At 39.2% G+C, this 26,486-nt stretch overlaps 1 protein-coding gene and 1 non-coding gene across 12 annotated transcripts in view; both read right to left on the bottom strand.

Moving 5' to 3' along the window:
* Positions 1-26,486, bottom strand: part of RHOT1 (ras homolog family member T1) — a 76,413-nt gene that overhangs the window by 28,000 nt on the left and 21,927 nt on the right. For 10 of the 11 annotated variants that reach the window (XM_053212645.1, XM_053212647.1, XM_053212643.1 and 7 more), the window contains 7 exons: positions 17,955-18,013; positions 15,255-15,336; positions 13,305-13,348; positions 12,948-13,001; positions 12,587-12,639; positions 8,922-9,030; positions 8,508-8,609 (listed from right to left, as the gene is read on the bottom strand). In XM_053212645.1, the coding sequence (XP_053068620.1) occupies positions 8,508-8,609; positions 8,922-9,030; positions 12,587-12,639; positions 12,948-13,001; positions 13,305-13,348; positions 15,255-15,336; positions 17,955-17,987 (477 nt within the window). In that variant the 5' untranslated portion in view covers positions 17,988-18,013. Of the gene's footprint in view, positions 1-8,507; positions 8,610-8,921; positions 9,031-12,586; positions 12,640-12,947; positions 13,002-13,304; positions 13,349-14,137; positions 14,217-15,254; positions 15,337-17,954; positions 18,014-26,486 lie in introns of those variants that run through there. The other variant, XM_053212650.1, reaches the window with a different exon arrangement.
* LOC113592790 (U11 spliceosomal RNA) lies at positions 12,747-12,880 on the bottom strand. Its single transcript, XR_003412744.1, has one exon. It is a non-coding gene; the product is annotated as a U11 spliceosomal RNA (small nuclear RNA).

Raw genomic sequence — 26,486 nt, 5'->3', positions numbered from 1 at the left:
CTCTCTTTCTCCCTCTCTCTCAAAATAAACAGACAAACAAAAAAATAGCTGGGGGGCACCTGGGTGGTTCAGTCAGTTAAGCATCTCACTTTAGCTCAGGTAAAAATCTCAGTTTGTGAGTTTGAGCCCCATATCCAGCTCTCTGCTATCAGCACAGAACCAGCTTTGGATCCTCTGTCCCCCTCTCCCTGCCCCTCTAGTTCTCTTTCTCTGTCAAAATAAATAAATAAAATTTAAAAAATTAAATGAAATAAAAAATAGTTGGGATTTCAAAATATGAATTTCATAAGCAATGTTAAGAATAGTTCTGACTGGGGCGCCTGGGTGGCTCAGTTGGTTAAGTGCCCAACTTCAATTCAGGTCATGATCTCGTGGTCCGTGAGTTCGAGCCCCGCGTCGGGCTCTGGGCTGACCGCTCAGAGCCTGGAGCCTGTTTCAGATTCTGTGTCTCCCTCTCTCTGCCCCTCCCCTGTTCATGCTCTGTCTCTCTCTGTCTCAAAAATAAATAAATGTTAAAAAAAAAAAAATAGTTCTGATTGTTTTCACTATCAAACATATAACATCAAATACAACATGAAAAATGAACTGAAGCAAAACCATTAACTTTTATTTTTTATTTTATTAAAACGTTTTTTTCTTTAATGTTTATTTATTTTTGAGACAGAAGGAGACAGTGTGAGTGGGGGAGGGGCAGAAAGAGAGGGAGACACAGAATCTGAAACAGGCTCCAGGCCCCGAGCTGTCAGCACAGAGCCCGACGCGGGGCTCAAACTCACGGACTGCAAGATCATGACCTGAGCCGAAGTCGGACATTCAACCGACTGAGTCACCCAGGTGCCCCTAAACCATTAACTTTTATACTCAAAACTTTTTTAAGTAAATGAGGCACTATTTACTTAGACCAATATACACAGTGGTCAAATTCTGCCCCTCATGACCACAAATTCTCCAAGGATAAGCAAAAAAGAAGTTCATCTTTAGAGAAGATTTATTTTTCCAGTCATATAGAAAAGAAATATTTATTTATGCCCTCCTTTGTTTCATAAAGACTTTGAATTGACTGGGGTGCCTGGGTGGCTCAGTCAGATAAGCATCTGACTCTTGGTTTCGGCTTGGGTCATGATGTCACGGTTCGTGGGATGGAGCCCCACATCTGACTCTGCACTGACAGCATGGAGCCCACTTGGGATTCTCTCTCCATCTCTCTCTCTGCTTCTCCCCTGCTGTCTCTCTCTCTCTCAGAATAAATAAATAAATAAATAAATAAATACTAATTAAAAAAAAATTTCAGGGCGCCTGGGTGGCTCAGTCGGTTAAGCGTCTGACTTCGGGTCAGGTCATGATCTCCTGGTTCATGGGTTCGAGCCCCACATTGGGCTCTTTGCTGACAGCTCAGAGCATGGAGCCTGCTTCAGATTCTGTGTCTCCCTCTTCCTCTGCCCCTCTCCTGCTCGCACTCTGTCTCTCTCTCTCACTCAAAAGTAAAATAAACATTAAAAAAAATTTTTTAATAAAAAATAAAAAGAAAGAATATGAAGTCACTTATAAGGGATTTCCTTCCCAACTTCTGATTTTTCCCCCAACTTTACTGAGGTATAACCAATTTCTGATTTTTGACCAATCTTCTGGTAGAAGAATGGGACTAAAGTTTTGGTCACGTGTGTGTGTGTGTGTGTGTGTGTGTGTGTGTGTGTGTGTATCAAAGTTGGGAATTAAGTGTACTTATTCACAAACAGGTGGCAAAACAGCACTGGTTAGAAGCATAAAGGCTTTTATTAACTTCTTCTTACCAGAATTACATTTAAAATAGAATCTTGCCTTTTGTGACTCTGTAAAACTTTTATAAGTAATGATGCTAGAGACATATTTTGACAACTTCCTTAATTTTGTTTTAGGATTTATAATGGATAGAACAAATACTTTACTATTTAAAAATAAGGCCCACAGGCTTCTAATTTGTATAATTGCTGTAAGATAAGCACTGTCAACAATTTTGAGAAAATGGAACTTTCAGGAAGATCTCTAAACGTTGTGTTAACCCGGAAGGAGATCTCTTATGGACAGTCTGAATCTGAGAAATGAAGATGGCAAGGTGAGGAAATGTGTACTTATTAACTGCAATCATGCTATCCAGAACAAACAGTAATGATGAGTTTTGATCATGCTATCAAACTCAAATGCAGAAAAGAAATTCTTTTAAAAATAGGAAACGGGGCACTTGGGTGGCTCAGTTGGTTGAGCATCCGACTTCAGGTCAGGTCACGATCTCACAGTCCGTGGGTTCGAGCCCCGTGTTGAGTTCTGTGCTGACAGCTCAGACCCTGGAGCGTGCTTTGGATTCTGTGTCTCTCTCTTTCTCTGCCCCTCCTCCACTCATATTCATTCTCTCTCTCTCTTTCTCTCTCTCTCTCTCTCTCAAAAGTGAATAAACACATTAAACAAAAATTTTTTAAAAATAAATAAAAATAAAAATAGAAAACAGATGGAGCGCCTGGGTGGCTCAGTTGGTTGAGCAACTGACTTTGATTTTGGCTCAGGTCATGATCCCAAGGTTGAGGGATTGAGCCCCACATTAGGCTCCGAGCTGAGCACAGAGCCTGCTTAAGATTCTCTCTCTCCCTCTGCCCCTCTCCCTAGCTCCTGCATGCTCGCTCCCTTAAAAAAGAAAAAAAAAAAAAGGAAACAGTTTTCTTCCCAAGCATATATAGACAACGCTTCTTTTTTTTGTTTTAAATAGCCTCTCTATGGGGCAGCTGGGTGGCTTTCATGAATCTCACAGTTGGTGAGTTTGAGCCCTGCGTTGGGCTCTGGGCTGACAGCTCAGAGCCTGGAGCCTGCTTTGGATTCTGTGTCTCCCTCTCTCTCTGCACCTCCCCTACTCATGCTGTCTCTGTCTATCAAATGTATAAATAAACATTAAAAAAAATAGGGTCTTTAAGAGAGCAATTTAATATGAGAAAAAGATAAAACCTAAGATATAAAGAGATTATAAAGAACTGAGAAAAGTTAAGTAAAAAATTTAGAAAGCATTCATAGGGCTTCCTCTGTAAGCATACTAAATGAGCCATACCTAGAACATCTACAATCATGGGTGAGTTTTTACTTAAAATGGTAAGATATAACTTCTATAAATGTGATCCTAATATTAGATACTCAGAATAAAGACTCCATTGTTATACTTTATTTACTTTCCTTTTAAAAATCTGTTACATAATAACCTAAATGTTTAAAAAAGTAGCAATACCTAGAAAGATGTAAAAAACAGAAAAGTAACTTTTTATTTTGTTTTTCCTCACATCATAAAAAGCTACATTAAAAAAAGGTAATTTGGAGAAAAATAAAATGATGCATTTTTCATTAAAATTTGAAATGCATCAGAAACTAAAGTGGTCTAAGGTATTCGCTCAATACAATATTTAAATAATAACTACCTTAAAATATAAGCCAAAATATGACTATGCTTACAAGGTATTAAAAATTGTATTCAATAAAGCTGTAAAAATTTTTTACAATAAAAATATTGTTTGCATATAAGTAATTGAAACCCTCACAGAATAAACCTTATTATTATACAAGTCACATCTTCTTCATTATTAGCTAAGTAGAAGATTCCATGGGTCATACAGAGTCCATCATCACTGGAATTATTTTTGAATTAATAATCAGGCTTTAATTTTGAATATTTTTTTTGATGATTCCACCTCAAATCTGCATTAAAAGTTTATTAATTTGGGGGCCCCTGGCTGGCTCAGTCGATAGAGCATGCAACCCTTAATCTCAGGATTGTGAGTTTGAGCCTCGCACTGGGTATAGACCTTAGTTAAAAAAAAAAAAAAAAAAAAAAAAAAAAGTTATTATTGTGTAAATAAAAGGTTCTGGTACAAGCTTAGACACTAAACTTATACTTGTCTAAAACAAGGTTTAGTCTCTAAAAGTTACAGATTTTAGGTCAGGTAGGTCCACCTGAGAAACAAAGAACAGATGGTGGTAGGTGTTTTACTTTTATGGGACCAGGGGAGGGACAGGGGCGATTAGCAGATTAGCAGAACTAATAATAGGCCTAGGGAAAAAGTAGCAGTTAAAGCACTGAGAACAAACTAGGAGAGGGGATTTAATGTACCACTGGGCCTGAGCCTCAGGTAAATCTCCACAGGATGAGACTGTTTCCCAAATTTCCTTGATCACAGGATGTGGTACCTGGCAGAATCACAATGGAACTGGTGTTTGTAACAAGTGTGCCTAGTGACTATTATGAAGCAAATCAAGTATATACTGGACTAAGAATAAATTAGAAAGAAGCATTCCAATTATGGAACAAGAAATCAGGATTAAGGAAGAGTAAATCAGGGTCGGATTAAGGGATAACTCAGATTAATTACTAATACCAGGGGTCAACATTTTTCTGTGAAGAGGCACATAACAAATGTTTTAGGCTTTGGGGGCCAACAGGCAAAATCAAGAAGATCATGTAGGTATAAGGGAGAATCAAATTTCCACAAAGGTTTAATTGACAGAATTCAAAATGTAATAATAATGGAGTATAAATTTGCTATATAGATCTACTAATAAAAAAATGGAATTCTTTTTGGAGGAGTAACATTTCGCTTAATTAGGGTTCAAAGTTAGTGTTCTCTACCGTGAAAACTGAACATGTTCATCTGTTAATGCTGATCTGTAATGAGATTTTACATATTTCCTCTTTGAAAAATCATTTTGTGGATACATGCAGACAATACTGACACACATCCGTAAACATGTAATTTTAATCAACCACATTCACTGCTTGGAAGGCGTTTATAAAATCAGATTCTTTTCTTGATATCTGCCTGTTAGCATGTCATTACACTGTAGATTAGCCAGTCCCAATGGAAGGTTAGGGGAAGGGCCTCCGGTGTACAGTCAGATGGGTTACAAAACAGGAAACTTCCCTCACGTTTTCATCACAGTCCCCCGAAAACCGATGCTGGAACTGTGGTCTGAGCTCAGAAAACATATCTGCTTCGACATCTAAACCTCCAACTGTTTCTTCTCCTGTTTTGGCGTGATAGGTATGCACCGGCAATAAAAAAATGAAGTGCTATGGTACTGTGGCACACATGGGACTCAGGCCATCGAGTTCCACCTGTTCAGTGCACTCAGCAGTCCGCCAAGCAGATGAGGAGTGACAAGTACCCACACCCGGGCCCCGCTGCAACCGCTCAACTCTGCCTTTGCAGCACAAAAGCAGTCACGGACAAACATAAAGGAATGAGCGCGGCTGGGCTGCAACAACATCTGATTTATGAATGAGGAGATCTGAGAGTTGTATAATTTTTCCGTATCACAAAATATTATTCCTTTGGATTTTTTTTTTCAGTCATTGAAAAATGTGTAATATCTATATTCTTGGCTCACAGGCTATATAAAAATTGGTGGCAGGCCAAATTAGGTCAAAGTCAGCCAACCACTCACCTATACTATAAACTTTTACTGGAAAAAAATCTACAACTTTTGATTTCTTGAAAGTCAACAATAAAAAGGCAGCACCAAAAAAAAAAAAAAAAAAAAGGCAACTCAATTAAGATATGGGCAAAAGACTTTGTCATTTCTCCATATACAAGTAGCCAATAAGCACATGTTCAACATTATTAGCCATCAGGGAAATGCAAATCAAAATGCCAACAACCACTAGGGTGGCTATAACAAACCACTAAAAAAAAATAAAAAGGATTGGTATGGCAAAGATGTGGAGAGATTGGAACCTGCCATTCAGTTTGGTGATTCCTCAATAAACTAAACAGAACTACCATGTAACCTAACAATTCCACTGCTAATATGCACTCAAAAGAAATGAAAACAAGTATTCAAACTTTTGTATGAATGTTAACAACTGCTCTATCCACTATAATCAAAAAGTGGAAAAAACCCAAACGCTAATCAACAGATGAATGAATAAACAAAATGTGGAGTATCCATACAAGGAAATATTATTTGTCCCTAAAAAGAAATGAAATACTGATCCACGCTACAACATGGATGTATGTTGAAAACACGTGAAGTGAAAGAAGCCAGACGCAAAACACTACCTATTGCGTGATTCCATTTAAAATGTCCAGAATTGGCAAATCCATAGAGATAAAAAGTAGATTAGTGGTTGCCAAAGGTTGGGGAAAGGGGGAATGGTAGTAACTGCTAATGGTACATCCCTTCTTGGGATGGTGAAATGTTCTGGAATTAGATAATGGTGACAGATGTATAAATGTGAATATACTAGCAATCGCTAATCTGTATGCTTTATTTTTTTTTTTAATATTTTTTTTTCAACGTTTATTTATTTTTGGGACAGGGAGAGACAGAGCATGAACGGGGGAGGGGCAGAGAGAGAGGGAGACACAGAATCGGAAACAGGTTCCAGGCTCTGAGCCATCAGCCCAGAGCCTGACGCGGGGCTCGAACTCACGGACCGCGAGATCGTGACCTGGCCGAAGTCGGACGCTTAACCGACTGCGCCACCCAGGCGCCCCTGTATGCTTTATTTTTAATGTTTATTTATTTATTTTTAACAGAGAGAGTACACGCAAGAGGGGTAAGGCGTAGAGAGAGAATCCCGAGCAGGCTCTGTACTGTCAGTGCAGAGCCCAATACAAGGGATTGATCCCAGAAATCAACCATGAGATCATGACTGAGCCGAAATCAAGAGTCAGGTGTTTAACTGACTGAGCCACCCAGGCACCCCAAACTGTACACTTAAAAAGGGTGAATTTTAAGGTATGTGAGTTATATCTCAATAAAAGTTAATTTTAGGATCGCCTGGGTGGCTCAGTCGGTTGAGCGTCCGACTTTGGCTCAGGTCATGATCTCGCGGTCTGTGGGTTCAAGCCCCACGTCGGGCTCTGTGCTGACAGCTCAGAGCCTGGAGCCTGTTTCAGATTCTGTGTCTCCCTCTCTCTCTGCCCCTCCCCCACTTGCACTCTGTCTCAAAAATAAATAAACATTAAAAAAAATAAAAGTTAATTTTAAAAGTCTATGGCATGGGAATGTAAGCTGGTGCAGCCACTCTGGAAAACAGTACGGAGGTTCCTCAAAAAACTAAAAATAGAACTACCCTACCAGCCAGCAATTGCACAACTAGGCATTTATCCAAGGGATACAGGTGTGCTGTTTTGGGGTTTTTTTAAGGCTTATTTATTTCTGAGACAGAGAGAGACAGAGCATGAGTGGGGGAGAGGCAGAGAGGGAGGGAGACACAGAATCTGAAGCAGGCTCCAGGCTCTGAGCTGTCCGCACAGAGCCAGACGCGGGGCCTGAACTCACCAACTGTGAGATCATGACCTGAGCCAAAGACGGTTGCTCAACCGACTGAGGCACCCCAGACAGGTATGCTGTTTCGAAGGGACACATGCACCCTATGTTTATAGCAGCACTATCAACAATAGCCAAAGCATGGAAAGAGCCCAAACGTCCATTGATGGATGAATGGATAAAGATGTGGTATATATATATACAATGGAGTATTACTCGGCAATCAAAAAGAATGAAATCTTGCCATTTGCAACTATGTGGACGGAACTGGAGAGTATTATGCTAAGTGAAATTAGTCAGAGAAAGACAAAAATCCTATGACTTCACTCATATGAGGACTTTAAGAGACAAAACAGATGAACATAGGGAAGGGAAACAAAAACAATATATAAAAACAGGGAGGGGAACAAAACAGAAGAGACTCATAAATACGGAGAACAAACTGAGGGTTACGAGAGGGGGTGTGGGAGGGGGGATGGGCTAAATGGGTAAGGGGCACTAAGGAATCTACTCCTGAAATCATTGTTGCGCTATATGCTAATTTGGATGTAAATTTTAAAAAGTTAAAAATAAAATTAAAAATTAAAAAAAAGAAAGAAAAAAGAAAAAAAAGTCTGTGGCAAATAGCTACAGAGGATTAAGAGCACACTTATCACGATGAGCCCTGAGTAATGTCCAGAACTGTAGAATCACTATATTGTACACCTAAAACTAATACAACATTGTATGTTAATTACACTGGAATTAAAAAACAATTTTTTAAAAAGACAAAGAAAAAAGTCTATGGCAAATATTGTTAAATTCTAGATATTACTGTGTTTCTTAGCTATGAAACAAAAAGAAGTATTCGAGTTGTATTACATGCTGTACCTATGTCAAATTACTACACAAGGCTTTCGTTTGTATGTGTTTTTAAGTTTGTGAACTTTATCCAAGCAAAGCAAGTAGACCATTACTTAAGTCTTTGGACTTTCTGCTGTTATTGTTGCCAATTATTTGGTTTGTTTTAATGACATCTCCTGAAATACTATTTGATCTGGAATATTATTCACAGTATTTAACATGAATGCCTTTGAAGTACCTAGAAAATGTAACTGTTTGAGAGACAATAAATTTAGATTTCAGCAGTTAAGAAGACTTAAGAGTTACTAAAAAATCATCACTACTAGAGTTACCACCTACACGTTCCAGCCCCTACTAACATAGCCTGGGGGTGATGGGGTTACCTCCTTCTCCTCTGGGCAGTACAGAGGCCCTGTAGGATGCAGAACAGCTTTCTGTGCATAATAAAAGAGCTCTGATATATTCTTCAGGTTTTTTGCTGAACACTGAAAAGAAAGTTAAAAATTTTATACTCCGAAAGCAGTTATGGGAGTTAAAGACAATTTTTAATCAATATAAAGTAATAATAAGATTGCCTGAAGAAACTGAAAAATACATCTTTCTTTGCTGATATCACAACAGTAATGTCTACAAGAACATCTCCAGCGGCCATCTCCAAGTCATCTGTTTTATCTGGTTTACATGACTTCACAAACAGCAGGTAATTTACTCCATCCCCTACCTTCCCACATCTGATTTTAAACCTCAGTTTAGCGAGAATTCACTAGTAAATTTCAAAATCAAACGGTAATGCATACCTCCACACAGGTTTCTATTTCTGTGTACTGGTTCATAATGGGAAGGATGGTCTCCATACTACTGTATTCCACCAGATCGGATTTGTTCCCAACCAGTATCAAAGGCAGCCTGAAATAAACAGGATATGTTGTAACAATAAGGAAGGCAAAAGACCTTAAATATCCATTTTAAAGTACATAAACTCATTCTAACTAATAAGCTTTACTTAATCCCCCCAACACGAACCTTCTACTGTAGTCAGCTCTGGTCCCCTAGAGAGCATGTTCATATTCAACAAGTATTTACTCAGTACTTTTTTTTCAAAAATCTTTAGGTTCATTTATTTTCTTTAGTAAATTCTACACCCAACTCACAACCCTGAGATTAAGAGTCACGAGCTCTTCCAACTGAACCATCCAGGTGCTGAGTACTTATTAAAAGCCAAGTACCATTCTAAGCATTCAGGATATAAGATAGACAAAGTCCCTGCCCATTCTAATAGCGAAAATCAGAAAATGGACAATAAGCAAATAAACAATATACTTCCAATTCCGTAAGTGCTATGAAGAAAATAAACAGGGGAATATGAGACAGAGTAATTGAAGGGGGCTAATTATATAGGAATCAGGGAGAAATCTCTCTGATAAGGTGGTATTTGAGCCAAGGAGTGAAGGATGAAATGGAATGTGCCCTGTGAAGAGCCAGAAAAGAACTGTTCAGGAAGAAAGCACAGCACATGCATAGAGCTCAAATTGAAAAAACATCCTTGTGAGTCCAAAGAACAGAAAAACAGAAAGAAAAATGGCAGAGTGGCTGGACAGTACTAAGCGAAGGGAAAGAGGTGTGACATGGGGTTGGAAAGAGGAACAAAGGACATACACATAAGCTGTGGTGAGGAGTGTGCATTTTTTTATAAGTTTAAAAATGAGAAGCCACTGAAGAATTATGAGTAGGGGAACAACATGATCTGATCATTTCAAAATGAGTCATATATTGTCTTTTAGAGATACATACTGAAATATTTACAGTATGATTTGTTCAAAATGATCCCAATGGGAGGGGTAATAAGCGAAACAAGATGGGTCATGAACTGATAACTGTTGAAGTGGGATGACAGATACAGAGGGATTCTTTAGACGATTCTACTTTTGTGTGTTTGACTTTTTCCAGTAATAAAAAGTCTTTAAAATGTGGTTGGATTTTAAAAAGCTTGGATTAGAGCAGTGAAGATGGAGAGAAAGTATTCAGATTTGAGATATGTTTTAGAAGCAGAACTGATAGGAGCAACTGGTAGATTAGATATGGAGGTGGAAGGCAAGGCAGGAAATCAGGAAAAATACATAGGTTTTTGGCTGGACAAAATGAGTAGATCTCCTGAGACAGAAAAGATTCGTTTGGGGGTGAGGTAGGGAGTAGGCAGGGAATTAAGGATTTTGTTTTAGACAAGTTAAATTTGACAGGCCTATCAGAAATCTAAATGGGGACTATCAAAGAGAGTCTAGCAGGGAACTGTTATTTGTACGTCCTGCAAGAGAGCTTGGAAAGAAAGCAAATCATCTTGCTGGAACTCCAAATAGCAGGAGAAATTCTTGCAAGCATTTATTTACCCCCCTAGTATGGTTATGCAAAAGGGGACTGGCCCATTATATAACCCAAATATAGATTCCTAACAGCCAGGAGGTTTCCAAAGGTAGTGGTTTGCAACTGAAGGGGAGCTCAGAATAGTTTATGGAGCTTAAAAAAAATACACATGTCCATGGGGCGCCTGGGTGGCGCAGTCGGTTAAGCGTCCGACTTCAGCCAGGCCACGATCTCGCGGTCCGTGAGTTCCAGCCCCGCGTCAGGCTCTGGGCTGATGGCTCAGAGCCTGGAGCCTGTTTCCGATTCTGTGTCTCCCTCTCTCTCTGCCCCTCCCCCGTTCATGCTCTGTGTCTCTCTGTCCCAAAAAAATAAATAAATAAACGTTGAAAAAAAAAATAAAAAAAAATACACATGTCCAAGCCCTACTCCAAACCTACAGATTCTAAAACTCTAGGGGTGGGGCAAAGGCACATGTAGTCTTTGAAAGTACCTCAGGTGACAGTGATTAAGTGATTAAGAACCACTGTGACAACAGCCCAAGGAAATCCTAAGGAAAAATATATGTGCAACAAACAAAAACTTAAGGTATGAGGCTCAGGAAAGAAGTTACCAGGAAAGTGTAAGGTCCAAAAATGAAGACACAGATCACCTTGGGACAAGTCAACCACAAGAAAAGTAAGTATGCTCATATGATTCAGGGAGGGGGAAAAAAACAGCCACACCTGAGAAAGCCCAATTCAATCTTCAAATGTTAAAAAAGCTCCTTTCCCAGCAGGGCTACAAAACTAGTCACAGAATTTCAGGAAGCTGTCCTAGTAAAACTAATTTTTTTTAATTCAGTGGTCCAATACAGTGCTTGACAGATCCCAGAAAAAATGCCTCCTCTGAAGAGTTGCCTCTGGAAACAGCTCATGTGTTCAGCAAGAAAAGCAAGTGTCAGGAGCATAAGGCCGTGGGCTCCTCCAAGGCAGCCCTCTCTGACACACCCTTCTGTGTTGATGGCAATGATATTTACCTGTACTGTCTATTACTGTAACCACCAGCCACAAGTGACAAGAGTCTACCACACTGGACACTAGCTCCACAGGGCCATTCTCCCCTTTTCACCTTGTTAAGAAGTCACTACAAAGTTTATAGCTACGGGGGCACCTGGGTGGCTCAGTCAGTTGAGTGTCCGACTCTTGATTTCGGCTCAGGTCACGATCTCACGGTCATGGGATCGAGCATCAAGTTGGCTCTGTGCTGAAAGCTCGGAGCCTGCTTGGCGTTATCTCTCTCCTCTCTCTCTGCCTCTCCCCTGCTCACACTCACGTGTGTTTTTTCTCTCTCAAAATAAATAAGCATTAAAAAAACAACAACAGAGTTTACAGCTGTAACAAAGAGGAGCCATCAGAGCTGCAAGACACAGCATATACACAATGCCATCACAGTCACAAAGTCTGCCTCTGTAAATATATGAGGCAAGGTCAATGACCATGTTCATCTGTTTAGAACCACATCTTTATAGTTTCAAGGCACAAAAATGTCCAACCAAAAGAGAAATCTGATTTTCCTAATGTTTAAAAATACTCAAACGCTTCATAAATAACATGTTCAATTGATTAATACTGAAAGAAAAATTTTTGATTTCCATTTTCACTTAAAACTGAAAACATCTATACCCAAAACTATCATTCTGCTCAGAAAAATACAGAAGGTGTGCTCTCTTACTTTTTCCCATCACGCATATATCTTCCAAAGAATTTCAAAGAAATCTCCCTGTATGAATTCCTAAATAAAGATCTCTAGGGCGCCTGGGTGGATCAGTCAGATAAGTGTCCGACTTTGGCTCAGGCCGTGATCTCACCGTCTGTGAGTTCGAGCCCTGCATCCAGCTCTGTGCTGACAGCTCAGAGCCTGGAGCCTGCTTTGGATTCTGTGCCTCCCTCTCTTTCTGCCCCTCCCCTACTCATGCTGTCTCTGTCTCAAAATAAATAAAAACACTAAAAAAAAAATTTTTTTTTAAAGTGGAAGGTTTACAGCTGTTCTCTGTACTATTTCTTGCAACGTTTCTCTCAAGTTTGAAATTTTTCAATATAGCAAGTTGCAGAGGAAAAAAAAATACCTGCTGTCTTTGTCCGTTCTTTCATTTATGAGAGGAATCCATCGACTTGTTACCTAAAAAAAAATTAACAAGAGCTAAACCATGATGTGGCTCTTCTCTGAAAAATACTCTGTCCTTGGACCCCTAAAACTCTAAGCTGAGGATCAGTTTTATTTTTTATTGGGGCGCCGGGACCAATGATCACCCGCTGCCTGGGTACCAAAAAATTTTGCTTCTGAAATCTCTTGATGTCTATTCTGTACGAAGAGCAATGGAGCTGCCCTACGTGTGCCACTCACAACAGAAGCCCTTTTTTGAGGATCAATTTTAAAAGTGCCCTCACTGAAATTTAACTATAGTGAAAAAACTCACACATTCATACCTTATCAATAGAATGCTTGTTGTTAACAGCATAAACTATGCAGATGACATTAGCCTATAAGAGAAATTAAGAAATTAATGGCATTTTAAAATAATACAAATGTAAATGGTAACATTTAATTACCAACTAGCTAATATATTTGGGCTAAAGGAAGAATAAATTTTGAAACCTAAAAAAACCCCAAAATTAGCATGCTTCTAAGAGGAAAAATTCCTAAGGACTTATAGCAAAAAAACATACTCAAAGCAGTAACAACAAAGAATTGAAAGAGCCTAAGTGAGAGAATGAAAAAGACAAGACACAGAATCATCGATGTTTTCCCACATAAAAACCTGCAACTATTTTTTTTTAACTCACCTGTGATATCTCTTGATGAAGCTGTTCATCACTCTGTTCTGCTTCTACAAATGACAAAGTCAAAAAACGTCCATTATTTTAAACATTTTCATAAAAACGAATGACGAAGCTAACATCTACACAGCACCCGCCCAATATCCTTCATCCCTCGTGTCATCTACGCAGTGTAGTGCCAGATGAGGTGGCAAAGACAAGGGCAAGCCAGGGAAAGGAAAGAGCTGGGCTATGATAAGGAAGCTGGCTGGCACTGAAAGACAAGTCTAGCAGAGGATAACTCAGGCACTCGAGAGCAGAAGGCATTGTGTGATAAATCTAGGCCAGCATCTGATCCAGAGTTGAGAAGGGTCAGGCCAAAGAGATCAGAAACCCAAGCTAGAAGACTAGGTGGAGGAGTCAGAAGCCCAGACAAAGAGTCCATACACACAGGGTCAGAAGGCCAGGTGAGAATCTGGGCAATACAAGCTAGGGAGCAGGCCCCAGAAGCAAAACTGGAGCATGATAATAAATAAAGAGTCCAGAATTCCCTTTCTAGCATATTATCTCTGGCTGGAACGGGTCTAATGGTAGATGTGCATATAACCCCACAGTGCTGTTATACCATCCTTACAAACAGATTTTAATTTTTAGAGCAGTTTTAAATGCATAGCAAAATTGAGTGGAAGGTACAGAGATTACCTATATACCTCCTGACCCCACATAGCTTCCCACATTATGAATATTCCCCATCAGAGTGGGACATCTATTAATGGACTCCCTTTTTTATTTATGGGTTTTTTTTTAAGCTATTATTTTTAAGTAATCTCTACACCCAACATAGGGCTTGAACTCACAACCTCGAGATCAAGAGAGTCACACGCTCCAATGACGGAGTCAGCTGGGCACTGCTCCTTTTTTTTTTTTTTTAAAGAAGTCCTAAAGCAAGCAAAATAATTTAGTGATTAAATAGTAAGTAGTAGAGTAAGTAGTAGAGTAAATAGAGTAAGTACTAGAGTAAATAGTAAGTAGGCACCTGGGTAGCTCAGTCGGTTAAGCGTCTGACTTCGGCTCAGGTCATGATCTCACAGTTCATGAGTTCAAGCCTCATGCTGGGCTCTGTGCTGATCACTCAGAGCCTGGAGCTGCTTCAGATTCTATGTTTCCCTCTCTCTGCCCCTCCCCAATTCATGCTCTGCTCTCTCTCTCTCAAAAATAAACATTAAAAAAAAAAAACAGGTAAGTACTAGGGATGCCTGGGTGGCTCACTTAGTTAAGCATCTGACTTTAGCTCAGGTCATGATCTCAGGGTTCATGAGTTTGAGCCCCATATCAGGCTCTGGGCTGACAGCTTGGAGCCTGCTTTGGAGATCCTCTGTCCCTGTCTCTCTCTGCCCCTCCCCAGCTTGTGTTCTCTCTCACTCTCAAAATAAATAAACAAACATTAAGAAAAAAAAAAAAAAAGAAACAAAAAAAAAGTAAGTACCAGTGGGTAGAAAATTTTTAAATTATTAAGTGATACAAATGTGCTTCTATTATCATATAATGTAAACAAGCTGACAACTGTTTTATCTATTATTTGGGGAAGGGAATAAAGGCTGATAAGTTAAAGAACGAATTTAGAACTCAACAAATTCTCAAATGCACAACTCTTTCTACATGCCTGATAACAAAACTAATCTAGAACTTACCTCTGCAAACAGGCCAATTCAAGGAGGGTAATGATTTAACTACTACTTGTCATTTGCCATCTCTCCTTCCTTTTCATTATTATGGAACCCAACTTAGTAAATTTGGGACAGACAACTGCAAGATGGAGGCTTTATGTGGAGTGTGAGGTGGGGGGAGATACAAATGAGACAAGAGTCATAAATGATTATTTGCTGCTAGAGAAAAAGGAACACCTATCTTTGAACACTTTTTTGGAGGACTATTAAATTAACCCTACAGCGCCAGCCACAAGAGGATATTCATTACCTGAGTAATCTACGATGTGTGTTGGAACTCTCTCAGGGGTAACATCAGCTGGAATGGTAATTTCTTCTGCCCGTGGAGGAACCTTCATTAGCAAACAAATAAAGGAAAAAACCCTTTGGATATTATCAACCAAACTTGTTAACAGAGCATGTAAATTCATCTGTATTAGCCCCTTTCACCCATACCTGCCCTTTCAAGATTTATTACACTTTTAAATGCTTATTTTTTGTGCTTTACCAGAGTCAAGTATATACACGTATTTTTTTTTTTTAATTCTTTTGAGAGACAGACACACACACACACAGAGTTCAAGTAGGGGAGGGGCAGAGAGAAAGACTGGAGACACAGAATCAGAAGTAGGCTCCAGGCTGCAAGCTGTCAGCACAAACCCAATGCGGGACTTGAACTTACGAGCCATGAGATCATGACCTGAGCAGAAGTTGGATGCTTAACCAACTGAGCCACCCATATGCCCCAGGATTCAAGTATATATTAAAAGCTACGTGATAAAATATTTCTTTTAAAAAAGCATGTACAGGGGCGCCTGGGTGGCTCAGTCGGTTAAGCGTCCGACTTCGGCTCAGGTCATGATCTCGCGGTCCGTGAGTTCGAGCCCCGCGTCAGGCTCTGTGCTGACAGCTCAGAGCCTGGAGCCTGTTTCAGATTCTGTGTCTCCCTCTCTCTCTGACCTCCCCTCTCTTTCTCATGCTCTCTCTCTCTGTCAAAAATAAACAAACGTTAAAAAAAAAAAAATTAAAAAAAAAAAAAAAAGCATGTACATGCTACCTATGTGGGCATAATGCATATTAAGGATACTTCAGATCTGATGCAGCCTAAAACAATACTTAAATTAATTTGGTGTTTCAAACATTTGATTTTTAAAATGCTGTTTTCATTCTATTTTGTTGAAAGTTTAAGATGCTATACAAATGAGGAACTATGTTAATCCAAAGCAATTCTCAAATAAAATAATGATCAAAATTCATTTCTTCTAGAAGATAACTGGCTGCACAGGCCTTGCTTAATGAATCCATTTTTTAGAAAGACTATGATTTTTTAATACATTAAAAATGCTTTATCCACACCCAAGAGGACAGTGCTAAAATCACAAGTCTAAACTAAGTTAAACAATCAGAGAAAACATTTAGGTATTATACTCTGAGTAATCATATGACAATATGTTTCATTTCACAAATTAAGTACTTACTTATTTACCTATCTTAAGAACAGAAAAAAGCAAAAGAAACAATGAATGGTCATGTGGTATTTGTAGCTGCTGAGAACACTACCACATAATGTATTAAACTCCTGTCTGAACAGTGAATTTATGCATTTCTAACTAAACAAGAGTAAAAAAAAAAAAAAAGGGAAAAATGCAAATTGTGGAGCTAATAGTACCGACTATGTGAAGACACAGAATAAAGGAGAAATAATGTTCACCCCATTTGCATCAATAGCATTTCCCAAAACAAAATTCTAACTTTACATAAGGCCTTAGCCAGCAGTCCCTCATCCTGGAACTTCCAGAATATAAATAAATATATTGCAAGTAATAATAAAACCACCTTACTTTTGGTGGCACTCTACGATTATTAAGCAATTCTCATTTGAGACACAACAATCCTTTGAGTTTAGGTAAAGGTGGAATGAATTAGTTTCTTCACCTGTAAAAATGATGCAATGGATAATATTAAAGATTCTCAAATACATGTGTCAGAATCCTAGTGGTTCTAATGCCTCAAAGACTGGAGAGTGTCAGATGGAAGGCAGGCAGGAAACCAGCAGACCTTTTACCCTTACTTCAAACTAAAGGAATACTCACCTGTTTTATATTTAAGAAAGGATTAACAGCTCAGATGACCTCTAATAATCCCTTCCAGCTCCCATTTTACAGATGAGACAACTAAGGCACAGAGATGAGAGACGTCTAGCCAAGATCAGAGTAGGAAAACAGGAGCACCTGATGGCTCAGTCCGTTAAGCATCCAACTCTGATTTTTGGCTCAGGTCATGATCTCATGATTCGTGAGTTCAAGCCCCATGCTGGGCTCTGTGCTGATGGTACGGAGCCTGTTTGGGATTCTCTCTCCCTCTCTTTCTGCCCCTCCCCTGTTTGTGTGTGCACGAACATGCTTACTCTCTCTCTGTCCCTCTCTCTCTCAAAATAAACTGAAGGAAGGAAGGAAGGAAGGAAGGAAGGAAGGAAGGAAGGAAGGAAGGAAGGAAGGAAGGAAGGAAGGAAGGAAAAAAGAAATGGGGCGCATGGGTGGCTCAGTCAATTAAGCATCCGACTTGGGCTCAGGTCTTTATCTCACAGTTTGTGAGTTTGAGCCTCGTGTCGGGCTCTGTGCTGACAGCTCAGAGCCTGGGGCCTGCTTCAGAGTCTGTGTCTCCCTCTCTCTCTGCCCCTCCCCTGCTCGCACTCTGTCTCAAAAATGAATAAACTTCAAAAATAAAAATAAAAAAAAAAAAGAAATAGAAAACATAGGAAGAACAAAGGACTTAGGTGGGCTCAGATCTAGTTTGATTCTTTCTCCTGCACTATATTTCAGGGATGTCTTGTATAACTAATATGAGCCTTTTTAAAGTCATAACTGTCAGAAAGGAAACACATCCAAAAACAGAGCAGAATTTATTTCATTTTAACTCAATTTTGATAAATTTAAAAGATTTTAAATATAGAAAAGATAAAAATGTTTACCTCTTCTGGGAATTCTTCACTGACCAGGGACATAATCAGTGATGTCTTCCCAACTCTAGCTGTGAAAACAAACATCATTATTTTAATAAAGTGTTTAGGTTCTATATAAACTCAAATTCAGCAACCACACAGCAAAGTCTCTTATTCATTAGACAAAATCAGAGTTATCCAAATCACCAAGTTTTACAATACTTAAAGTACAGCTCTTGTTTTTTGCTTAGAAAAGTTACACATCCCTTTAAAACAAAAAAATTACCAAAATACAACGGAAAAGTTAAAATCTCCCCAAATATCCCCCTTTACCAGTTTAATACATGTAGAGTCCCAGATTTTTTCCACACTTACAGTAACATACTATAATTCCCTACACAATTTACTAGTAGAATCATAGTATTTATTCTATTTTACAGTCTTCCCTTATCATTTAATTATGCACTTGGGCCATATTCCATGTCAATATGTAAAATCTCCTGGGGGTGGGGGGAAAGGTGAAGGTAAAGTTTTTTTTTTTTTAATTTTTTTTTTTTATTTTTCAACGTTTATTTATTTTTGGGACAGAGAGAGACAGAGCATGAATGGGGGAGGGGCAGAGAGAGAGGGAGACACAGAATCAGAAACAGGCTCCAGGCTCTGAGCCATCAGCCCAGAGCCCGACGCGGGGCTCGAACTCACGGACCGCAAGATGGTGACCTGGCTGAAGTCGGACGCCTAACCGACTGCGCCACCCAGGCGCCCCTTAATTTTTTTTTTAACGTTTATTTATTTTTGACAGAGAGAGAGACAGAGCATGAACAGGGGAGGGGCAGAGAGAGAGGGAGACACAGAATCTGAAACAGGCTCCAGGCTCTGAGCTGTCAGCACAGAGCCTGATGTGGGGCTCAAACTCACGGACCATGAGATCATGACCTGAGCCGAAGTCGGACGCTCAACCGACCAAGCCACCCAGGTGCCCCAAGGTAAAGTTATTTAATGGATACAGAGGTTTTGCTGGGGATGATGAAAAAATTTTAGATGTAGAAAGTGCTGATGGTTATACAACACTGAATGTATTTAATGCCCCTTAAGTGTACTCTCAAAAATGGTTAAAATGTCAAATAATATGTCTTATATATTTTGTCACAATTTTTAAAAACAGCAACAGGAAATCCATTTTATATTAACATAAAAAATCTTATATTATTTCTTGACAGCTGTATAAGAATCTATTGTAAGATATGTCGTAATTTATTAATGCAGTGTCCTAACAATGAACACTGTTCAAGTTTTCACCTTTATAAACAATGCTGCAATGAACATTTCTACAGGATAAATTCCTAGAAGTGGAACTCAAGTTAGCATGCATAATCTCTTTTATTTTTAATAAATATTGTTAAATTACCTCTAAAAAAAACCCAAAACTAATTTACATCCTCACCAGTAGAAGACCAGAGTGTCTGCTTTGGGTATCCTTACATTTTTGTCTTTCTTGGGGAATCATATTGAAAGGCTTAGAAGAGCAAGAGTAACTTCCTGGTTACATTACTAACCTCACAAGATTTTCAATGCACAAACTTAAAAATCTTAATTTTCATTCTGAAATTTTACTTCCATTCCCATCACTTTCTGATCATCTACATTCAACTGCTTATCAACTGAACTCTTTCGTGATCCTAGAGGAAAACAGTCCACCTACCTATTCATCTCTGCCATAATGGCAAATTACTTTCCAAAGGTAAAGTCTAGATATGAAAGAACTGGAAAATTTTAAAGCGAAGAAAAGTCACATTCCTTTTTTAAATGACTAAAAGAAAGGGTGACTAACAACACAAGGCAAGTCTCTGGAAAATGATGAACGGCTGGAAAAAAGAGTACTGGTCATACAACTCAGAGGATGTGCCGCTAACAAGTTGCGTGCGCTAGTGGAGGGCCAGAGTGGAGGGTCCGAGGATCTTTTCAGTTTACTTGTGTGAGAAGGCTTGGGCCTTTTTCAAGTGGCTAACCATGAGACAACATTTCCCTGAGTTCTGACCATGGTAGTGAGTCCAGAACCCATCATCACACAACTGCTAGAATCCAGTTATCCATGTGAGTTCATCCAGCTCCCTGCAAACATTTGCAGGTGCAGAACCCAGGACCCAGAAACAGTGATTTTCTCAAGGTCTCACTAAACAATTAGTTGCAGACTTAAGAGAATAGCCCATCCTCTGATGACTAAGCCAGTGTTCTTTCTCTTTATTATGACATAGTTTTAAAAAATATTGTTAACACACAATACAGAAAAGGAATAATGGCCTCTAAAGTCAGCAAGCACTACATATACAAATACTATGTAAATTAATTAAAGTATCCACTGATTCACTGGTGACTAATCCAACAGCTCTGGTTCCTTTTTTTTTTTTTTTTTTTGTAATTTATTTTGAGAAAGTATCACTTACAGAAAAATTGCAAAAATAGTACAAAGGAGTCACGTCTATTCTGTAACCCAAATCCCCAAATGTTAACATTTTACCACATTTGCATTATCGTTTCCTCCCTCTCCCACCCCCAACTCTCTATGTTTTTTAAACCATTTAAGAGTAGGTTGTGATGATGTCTCTTTACCCGTAAGCACCTTAGGATGTATTTCCTAAATACAAGTGCATTGTCTTATTCATCATAACCACAGTGTACTGTCAAGATCAGGAAATTAATTTAATACTAATACAATGCTGTTGTCTAGTCTGTTGACCTCATTCACATCTCACCATTTGTTCCATTACCATCTTTTACAAAAAAGAAAAATCTTTTTCTACCCCCAGGATCAAATGCAACATTTGGTTGTCATGTGTCTTTAGTCTCTAGCTTGGAAGAGTATCTTTCATGATCTAGACATTTTTGAAAAACCCAAACCATTTAATTTGTAGAATAGCTCTCAATTGGGTTTCTATAATGTTATCTCATGATTAATTTCAGATTTTGCATTTTGGGCAGGACTGCCCCAGAAATGATACTGTATCCTTCACAGTGCATCACAGCAGAAGGGAGATGATGTCAATTTGTCCCATTACTGGTGATGTTAACTATCGTCCCTTGGAGGAGGTGGTGTCTGCCAGGTTATTATTTTTCTCTTTGTAATTAAAAAGTAACCCGTGAGAAGATACGTTGAGACCACGAAAATATTCTGCCACGAAAATATTCTGTTTCTCATCAAACTTTTGCCTCCTAGTTTTAGCAGCCATTCATGATTCTTGTCTTGTGTTGCTACAGGGGTTGCTAGATGGTGATATTTCTATTTCTACCAATCCTTCTACATTACTTTGCATTCTACTTTAAGGAAACACTCCCTTCTGATTTGTAACAGCACGGTCTTGTGGACTCCTACATTATTCCACGTGTTATAATCCACTACTGTCATTATCTGGAGGCTCAAATTGTTCCATTTTACTTTCAAAAAGGGCATTTATGCAGGTATAAATCAGCATTACTGTATGATCCACTTTATAAATGAATATGTACTCACACCAAAAAAAACAAAAACAAACAAACAAAAAAACCCAGAAAGGATATATACACCAACAGCAGTTATCTTTGAAGTAAATGTAACTTTTTTTGTGTTTTGTGCTTTCACATATTTTCCCAATTTTCTACAACAAAAATATACAATTTTTTGCTACTAGAAAATGTTAACAAGCACTATTTTACATTCATAATTTTTAGCAGTAAAAATTGGCATGTTCTAAATTTATAGATGGCCACTGAAATTTACCTACTGACATGTAAAATGCATTCTTTCATCCCTTCAACAAATATTTCTTGAGCACTTCTATATACCAGGCACTATTCCAGGGTGCCAGGGATACCACTGATCATAGCACTAGGTATCCCTATTTTTTATATATATTTTTAAATTTTTATTATTTATTATTATTTTTAGAGAAAGAACACAAGCGGGGAAGAGGGGCAGAAGGAGAGGGGCAGAGGAAGAGAGAGAGAGAGAGAGAGAGACAGAGAGAATGAATGAATGAATGAATGAATGAATGAATCTATCTTAAGCAGGCTCCATGCTCAGCACAGAGCCCGACACAGGGCTCAATCCCACAACCCGGGGATCATGACCTGAGCCAAAATTAACAGTTTGACACTCCACCGACTGAGCCACGCAGGCAGCCCCTCATGGAGATTATATTTCAACAGATTTAAGAGATTTTCACCAATAAGAGATTTTCACATCAGGATAAAAAGCAAAAATTTAAAAACTAGCCATCCTTGATTCACCCTTCCTCTATACTGAACACTTAAACTCTGTCAAAACTTCCTTTGAAAATTTTTTTATTAAAAAATTTGTTGATGTTTATTAAATTTTTGAGAGAGTGAGAGAGACAGAGTACAAGCGGAGGAGGGGCAGAGAGAGCGAGACACAGAATCGAAAGCAGGCTCCAGGCTCTGAGCTGTCAGCACAGAGCCCCACGTGGGGCTCAAATCCACAAACCGCGAGATCATGACCTGAGCTGAAGTTGGAAGCTTAACCAACTGAGCCATCCAAGCGCCCCTCCTTTGAAATTTTAAATATTCACTCCTTCCTCTCTGTTCCCACTTTTCCCTAATTATGGGACTCTTACTGAAACACCTCTCTATTCCCAACTTTCTCCCCGCCTCCTCTAATCTCTCCTCTTACTAAAATCTATCAACAATACAAATACCACTCCATCTTTTCATTTTCTCAGCTCGTCAAAAGCCTTGACTCTCAATTACCTACCACATCGAGGTGAAACTCTTCTGCTGGCCTTTGAAAATCATGCAATTCATAATTTAACCTCACTTCATCTACCCAACCTCATTGCTCACTATTCCCACACACACAATTTGCTCACATAAGGCCATTCTGCTCTGCGCAAGCACAAACAAGCTATGATGAATCTTGCCTCCTCACAAGGTTTTCTTCATCTAAAACATCAGTCCCTCTCTCCCCTCGACTTTTCCAAATGTTAACCAACTCTGGAGGACAGCTCAAATTCTGCCTCATCCTTAAAGACATCCCAAGACTACTGTAGACCTCCCTTTCCCCCTCTGAACTACTTCCGTGCCACCTAACCTACATCAAACAGTTATGAATGGAAGGTGCATACTTCACATGTATGTGTCTACATTAACACAATAATCTAATATTTGAAAACCCTTGGATAATGAACTGAATTTTCTAATTTTATATGAATGGGAGAAAGACTTCTAGCACATCGACCAGACTGACTTCATTTGACTTGCTTTCACCTCGCCCAAGCACAACAGCATTGCTACTGCTTCAGCACTGCCATTTAGGAAATTAAGTTCCACCTCGTGGAGCATCTATCCCATTCAAAGCTCAACAACAACTGCAAAGCTGTGAACGCTAGGGGGAAAAAAATTTCTAAAATTACTTTTTTCGATTTGTCTTTAATAGAAAATAATTAATGTTGAAATTTCAAATAATATCAAAGGAGGGTGTGATATAACAAAGAATCCATCTGGTCTTCATCCCCACACAGTTCCTGGCAGAAAGCTTCAAAACGCCTTGGAAGTTCCCATGTGACAGGAGTATGTTTTGTTATAGTCTCTTTCAACCATACTTGAGTTATCCTAATGAGGTGACTCATTAGGGAGAAGGGAGGGCCTAGATAGGCCCTAGATAGGAGGATGGGGATTGGTTGCCAGAAAAACTACCCATGTGATTAGCGGGTTGGAACTTCCAGCTCCACACCAAAACCTATCAGTGTGGTGGGGGGGCGGTGGGTAGAGGGAGCCCACAGATGGAGTTCAATACACAGTCAATGATATAATCAATTGTGCCTACATAATGAAGCCCCATATAAAAACCCTGGACATCAAAGCTCAGGGGAGCTTCCTAGTTGGTGAACAGATTGATGAACCAGGAAGGTGGTGCACTCTGACTCCACAGGGACAAATGGTCTTGGCTCAGGATCCTTCAACACCTTGCCCTATGTACCTCTTAATCTGGCTGTTCATTTGTGTAACCCTGAGTATAGCACTTTCCCAAGTTCTGTGAGTTGTTCTAGTGAATTATCAAGTCTAAGGGCATTGTAGAAAGCCCCAAATTTGTAGTCAGCCACGAAGAAGAGTGGATAGTCTGGGGACCCCACTTGTAGCTGGTGTCTAAAGTAAGGGTAATCTTGTTGGGGACCTTGCCCTTTAACTTGTAGGATCTGATGCTAACCCAGGTGGTTAATGTCAAAACTGAAATGAATTGTAGAACGCCCAGTGTCAGACAATCCTCAGAAAGAAGAGGGCACGACAGTTTTGTATTTATAAAAAGTAGGGATGGCTCAAAAAACTGAGAAACACTGTAACAGAACTATCCAAGAGTACAAGTTCCACTCTGGCATATTTTCCCGGGCCTGGACCAAACTAGAAAATAAACAAACAAAAAAACAAAACAAAACCCTAAAAGATCATGTAGAGAGTATTAACTTATGCTTCTACATGACCCATCTTACTTGTGCAGACTCCTTCTATTAATTCATTTGAGAAGTATTCACCTGATTGCCTTCCAAGCACAAAACTTAATTTTAGATACTCTATGGGGATAATATGGAAAATGTATTAAACAAGATAAAATTGCTATGAAAGAAGTATGGATCAAGTACTATGTTCAATCACTCTTGAAAAACGGGAAGGTGGGCAGAGAAGGATGGGAAGAGAATACTTTTCTCAGAAGTCTCTAAATATAGCAGAAAAATTGAAAATCTCATAAAAGAAGCTTACAGTTTGGTCCCAAGGAGGAAAAATTGAATAATCAGTTAAGACATGTATGTTTCTTAAGACAGTGTTGTGCCTGTGTAACAGGCAACCTTCTAGCACATCACTAGTGGTCTCCTGAAGGACTTCCTAGACCTTGGGGAAAACATTACTTTTCCTACCAGCTACTGAGTATCTCTAGAAAGACTAAGGAACAAATATTTCATTATCACCCACAGGAAATTCCACAAAGGCAGAGAATGTGTCTTTCTTGTTCACTGTTGAATCTTAGCTCCTAGCAAATGCTCTTAGTAAATGGAGCTTATGGCTTATCGGTTAAGAGCACAGATTTACAATTTAGGAAGAGTGGCTGGTTACTTCTGAGAGAAAGAGAAGGAAATGCAAGGGGCTTCAACTAATTGGTAATGTTTTATTTATTAAGCTAAGTGATGGGTATTTGTTATATTATTCTTTATACCTTTGATATAAATTTTTCACCAAAACAAAAGGAAAACAATACAGGCTTCAGAATCAGACAAGACTGGACTGAAACCTTAGTTCCAGTACTGACTAGCTGTGTTTCCTCAGGCAAGTAATCAAGCCTCAGTTTGTCCCTCTATATAGTGCTGAACAGCTTCAGCAGAATTGGTAAGAGAATTAACACGACAGATATATAACGCTTAGGACAATACCTGACAAACATAAAATACACAAATGATAGTTGTTGCAATGATGATGAGCACAGTTTAAATTAAAGGAGTTAAGGGAGTATGAGAATGGGCCAGAAATTTCGGATTTGGGAATCAGCTAATTAGCAGTATAACCTTGTGTTGTCACTGACTCTCTCTGGGCCTCAATTTTCTCAACAGTTAGAAAGAATGAAAGAAAGAAAGAAAACAGAAAGAAAAAAGGACCAGATGCTATCAATGTGTACACTCTGTGAGTAATCTAAACTATCATGTAGCACACCTGGAAGACTGGCCTGCAACAGATGAAAAAGCGCATAGGACATGTACCTTACAGTACCCTAGCAATGGCAGACAGATCCCCAAGTTGTATCTGTTATCTATTTTAGTTGTGTATGGGTAAGTGATCGGTGAGGAACATTCATCTATCTGTAAGAACAAAGTGGGACTCAAGTGGGACCAAGCCAATATGGGGTCCAGAAATCTGTAGAACTTGCTGACTTATAATGAGCATTTTGTAACTTTTCTCCTTAAATAACTGCTTCCGTTATGGCCTTGTTTAGGGTCCCAGAAACGCCAAACCGTTTGCTAGCTCAGGGCAGTATTCATCTCAACATCCACAGTGGTCCATTCTAACTCCACATGATGATGCACAATGGAGGCAAAATAGCTTAACGTGAACCACGCCAATGCCCTTTATTCCAGCATCAGAAAACCTAGAACTTGGCCCTCCTGCCTATTTTTTACTCTTGGCAACTGAGGCTGCAGAGCAAGAGTGCATTTGGGAAAGAGCCCTAATCAAGTTCCTTGCAAAGGGCGGTGATGTCTGAGCTAAGACAACATACAGCAGAGTTCTGTCACCTGATAGCAGAATGCCTCTGCTGTGAAGTCCAATTGCATCCACCAGGGCCTGTATGTTATTTATTTTAGTAAGTGGTAAAACTCCCAGGTACTTAAAACAACAGACCTTTCAGAAGATCCAATGCTTGTACAATTCCTGTGACCTTTGAACTTCTGGGTCTTTTTCCCTAGTGTCTCCAAAATCCCACAACTACTGCCAGCACAGATGTTCCCAGAAACTGTTCCATTTCTGCAGGGCTCTCCGGGACATTTTACGTATCTCTACATTCTTATCCATGATCAACTATTTATTAAGAAT

This window comes from Acinonyx jubatus, chromosome E1, assembly GCF_027475565.1.
Source record: "Acinonyx jubatus isolate Ajub_Pintada_27869175 chromosome E1, VMU_Ajub_asm_v1.0, whole genome shotgun sequence".
NCBI lineage: Eukaryota > Metazoa > Chordata > Mammalia > Carnivora > Felidae > Acinonyx > Acinonyx jubatus.
This window is presented reverse-complemented; position numbering and strand designations above follow the sequence as displayed.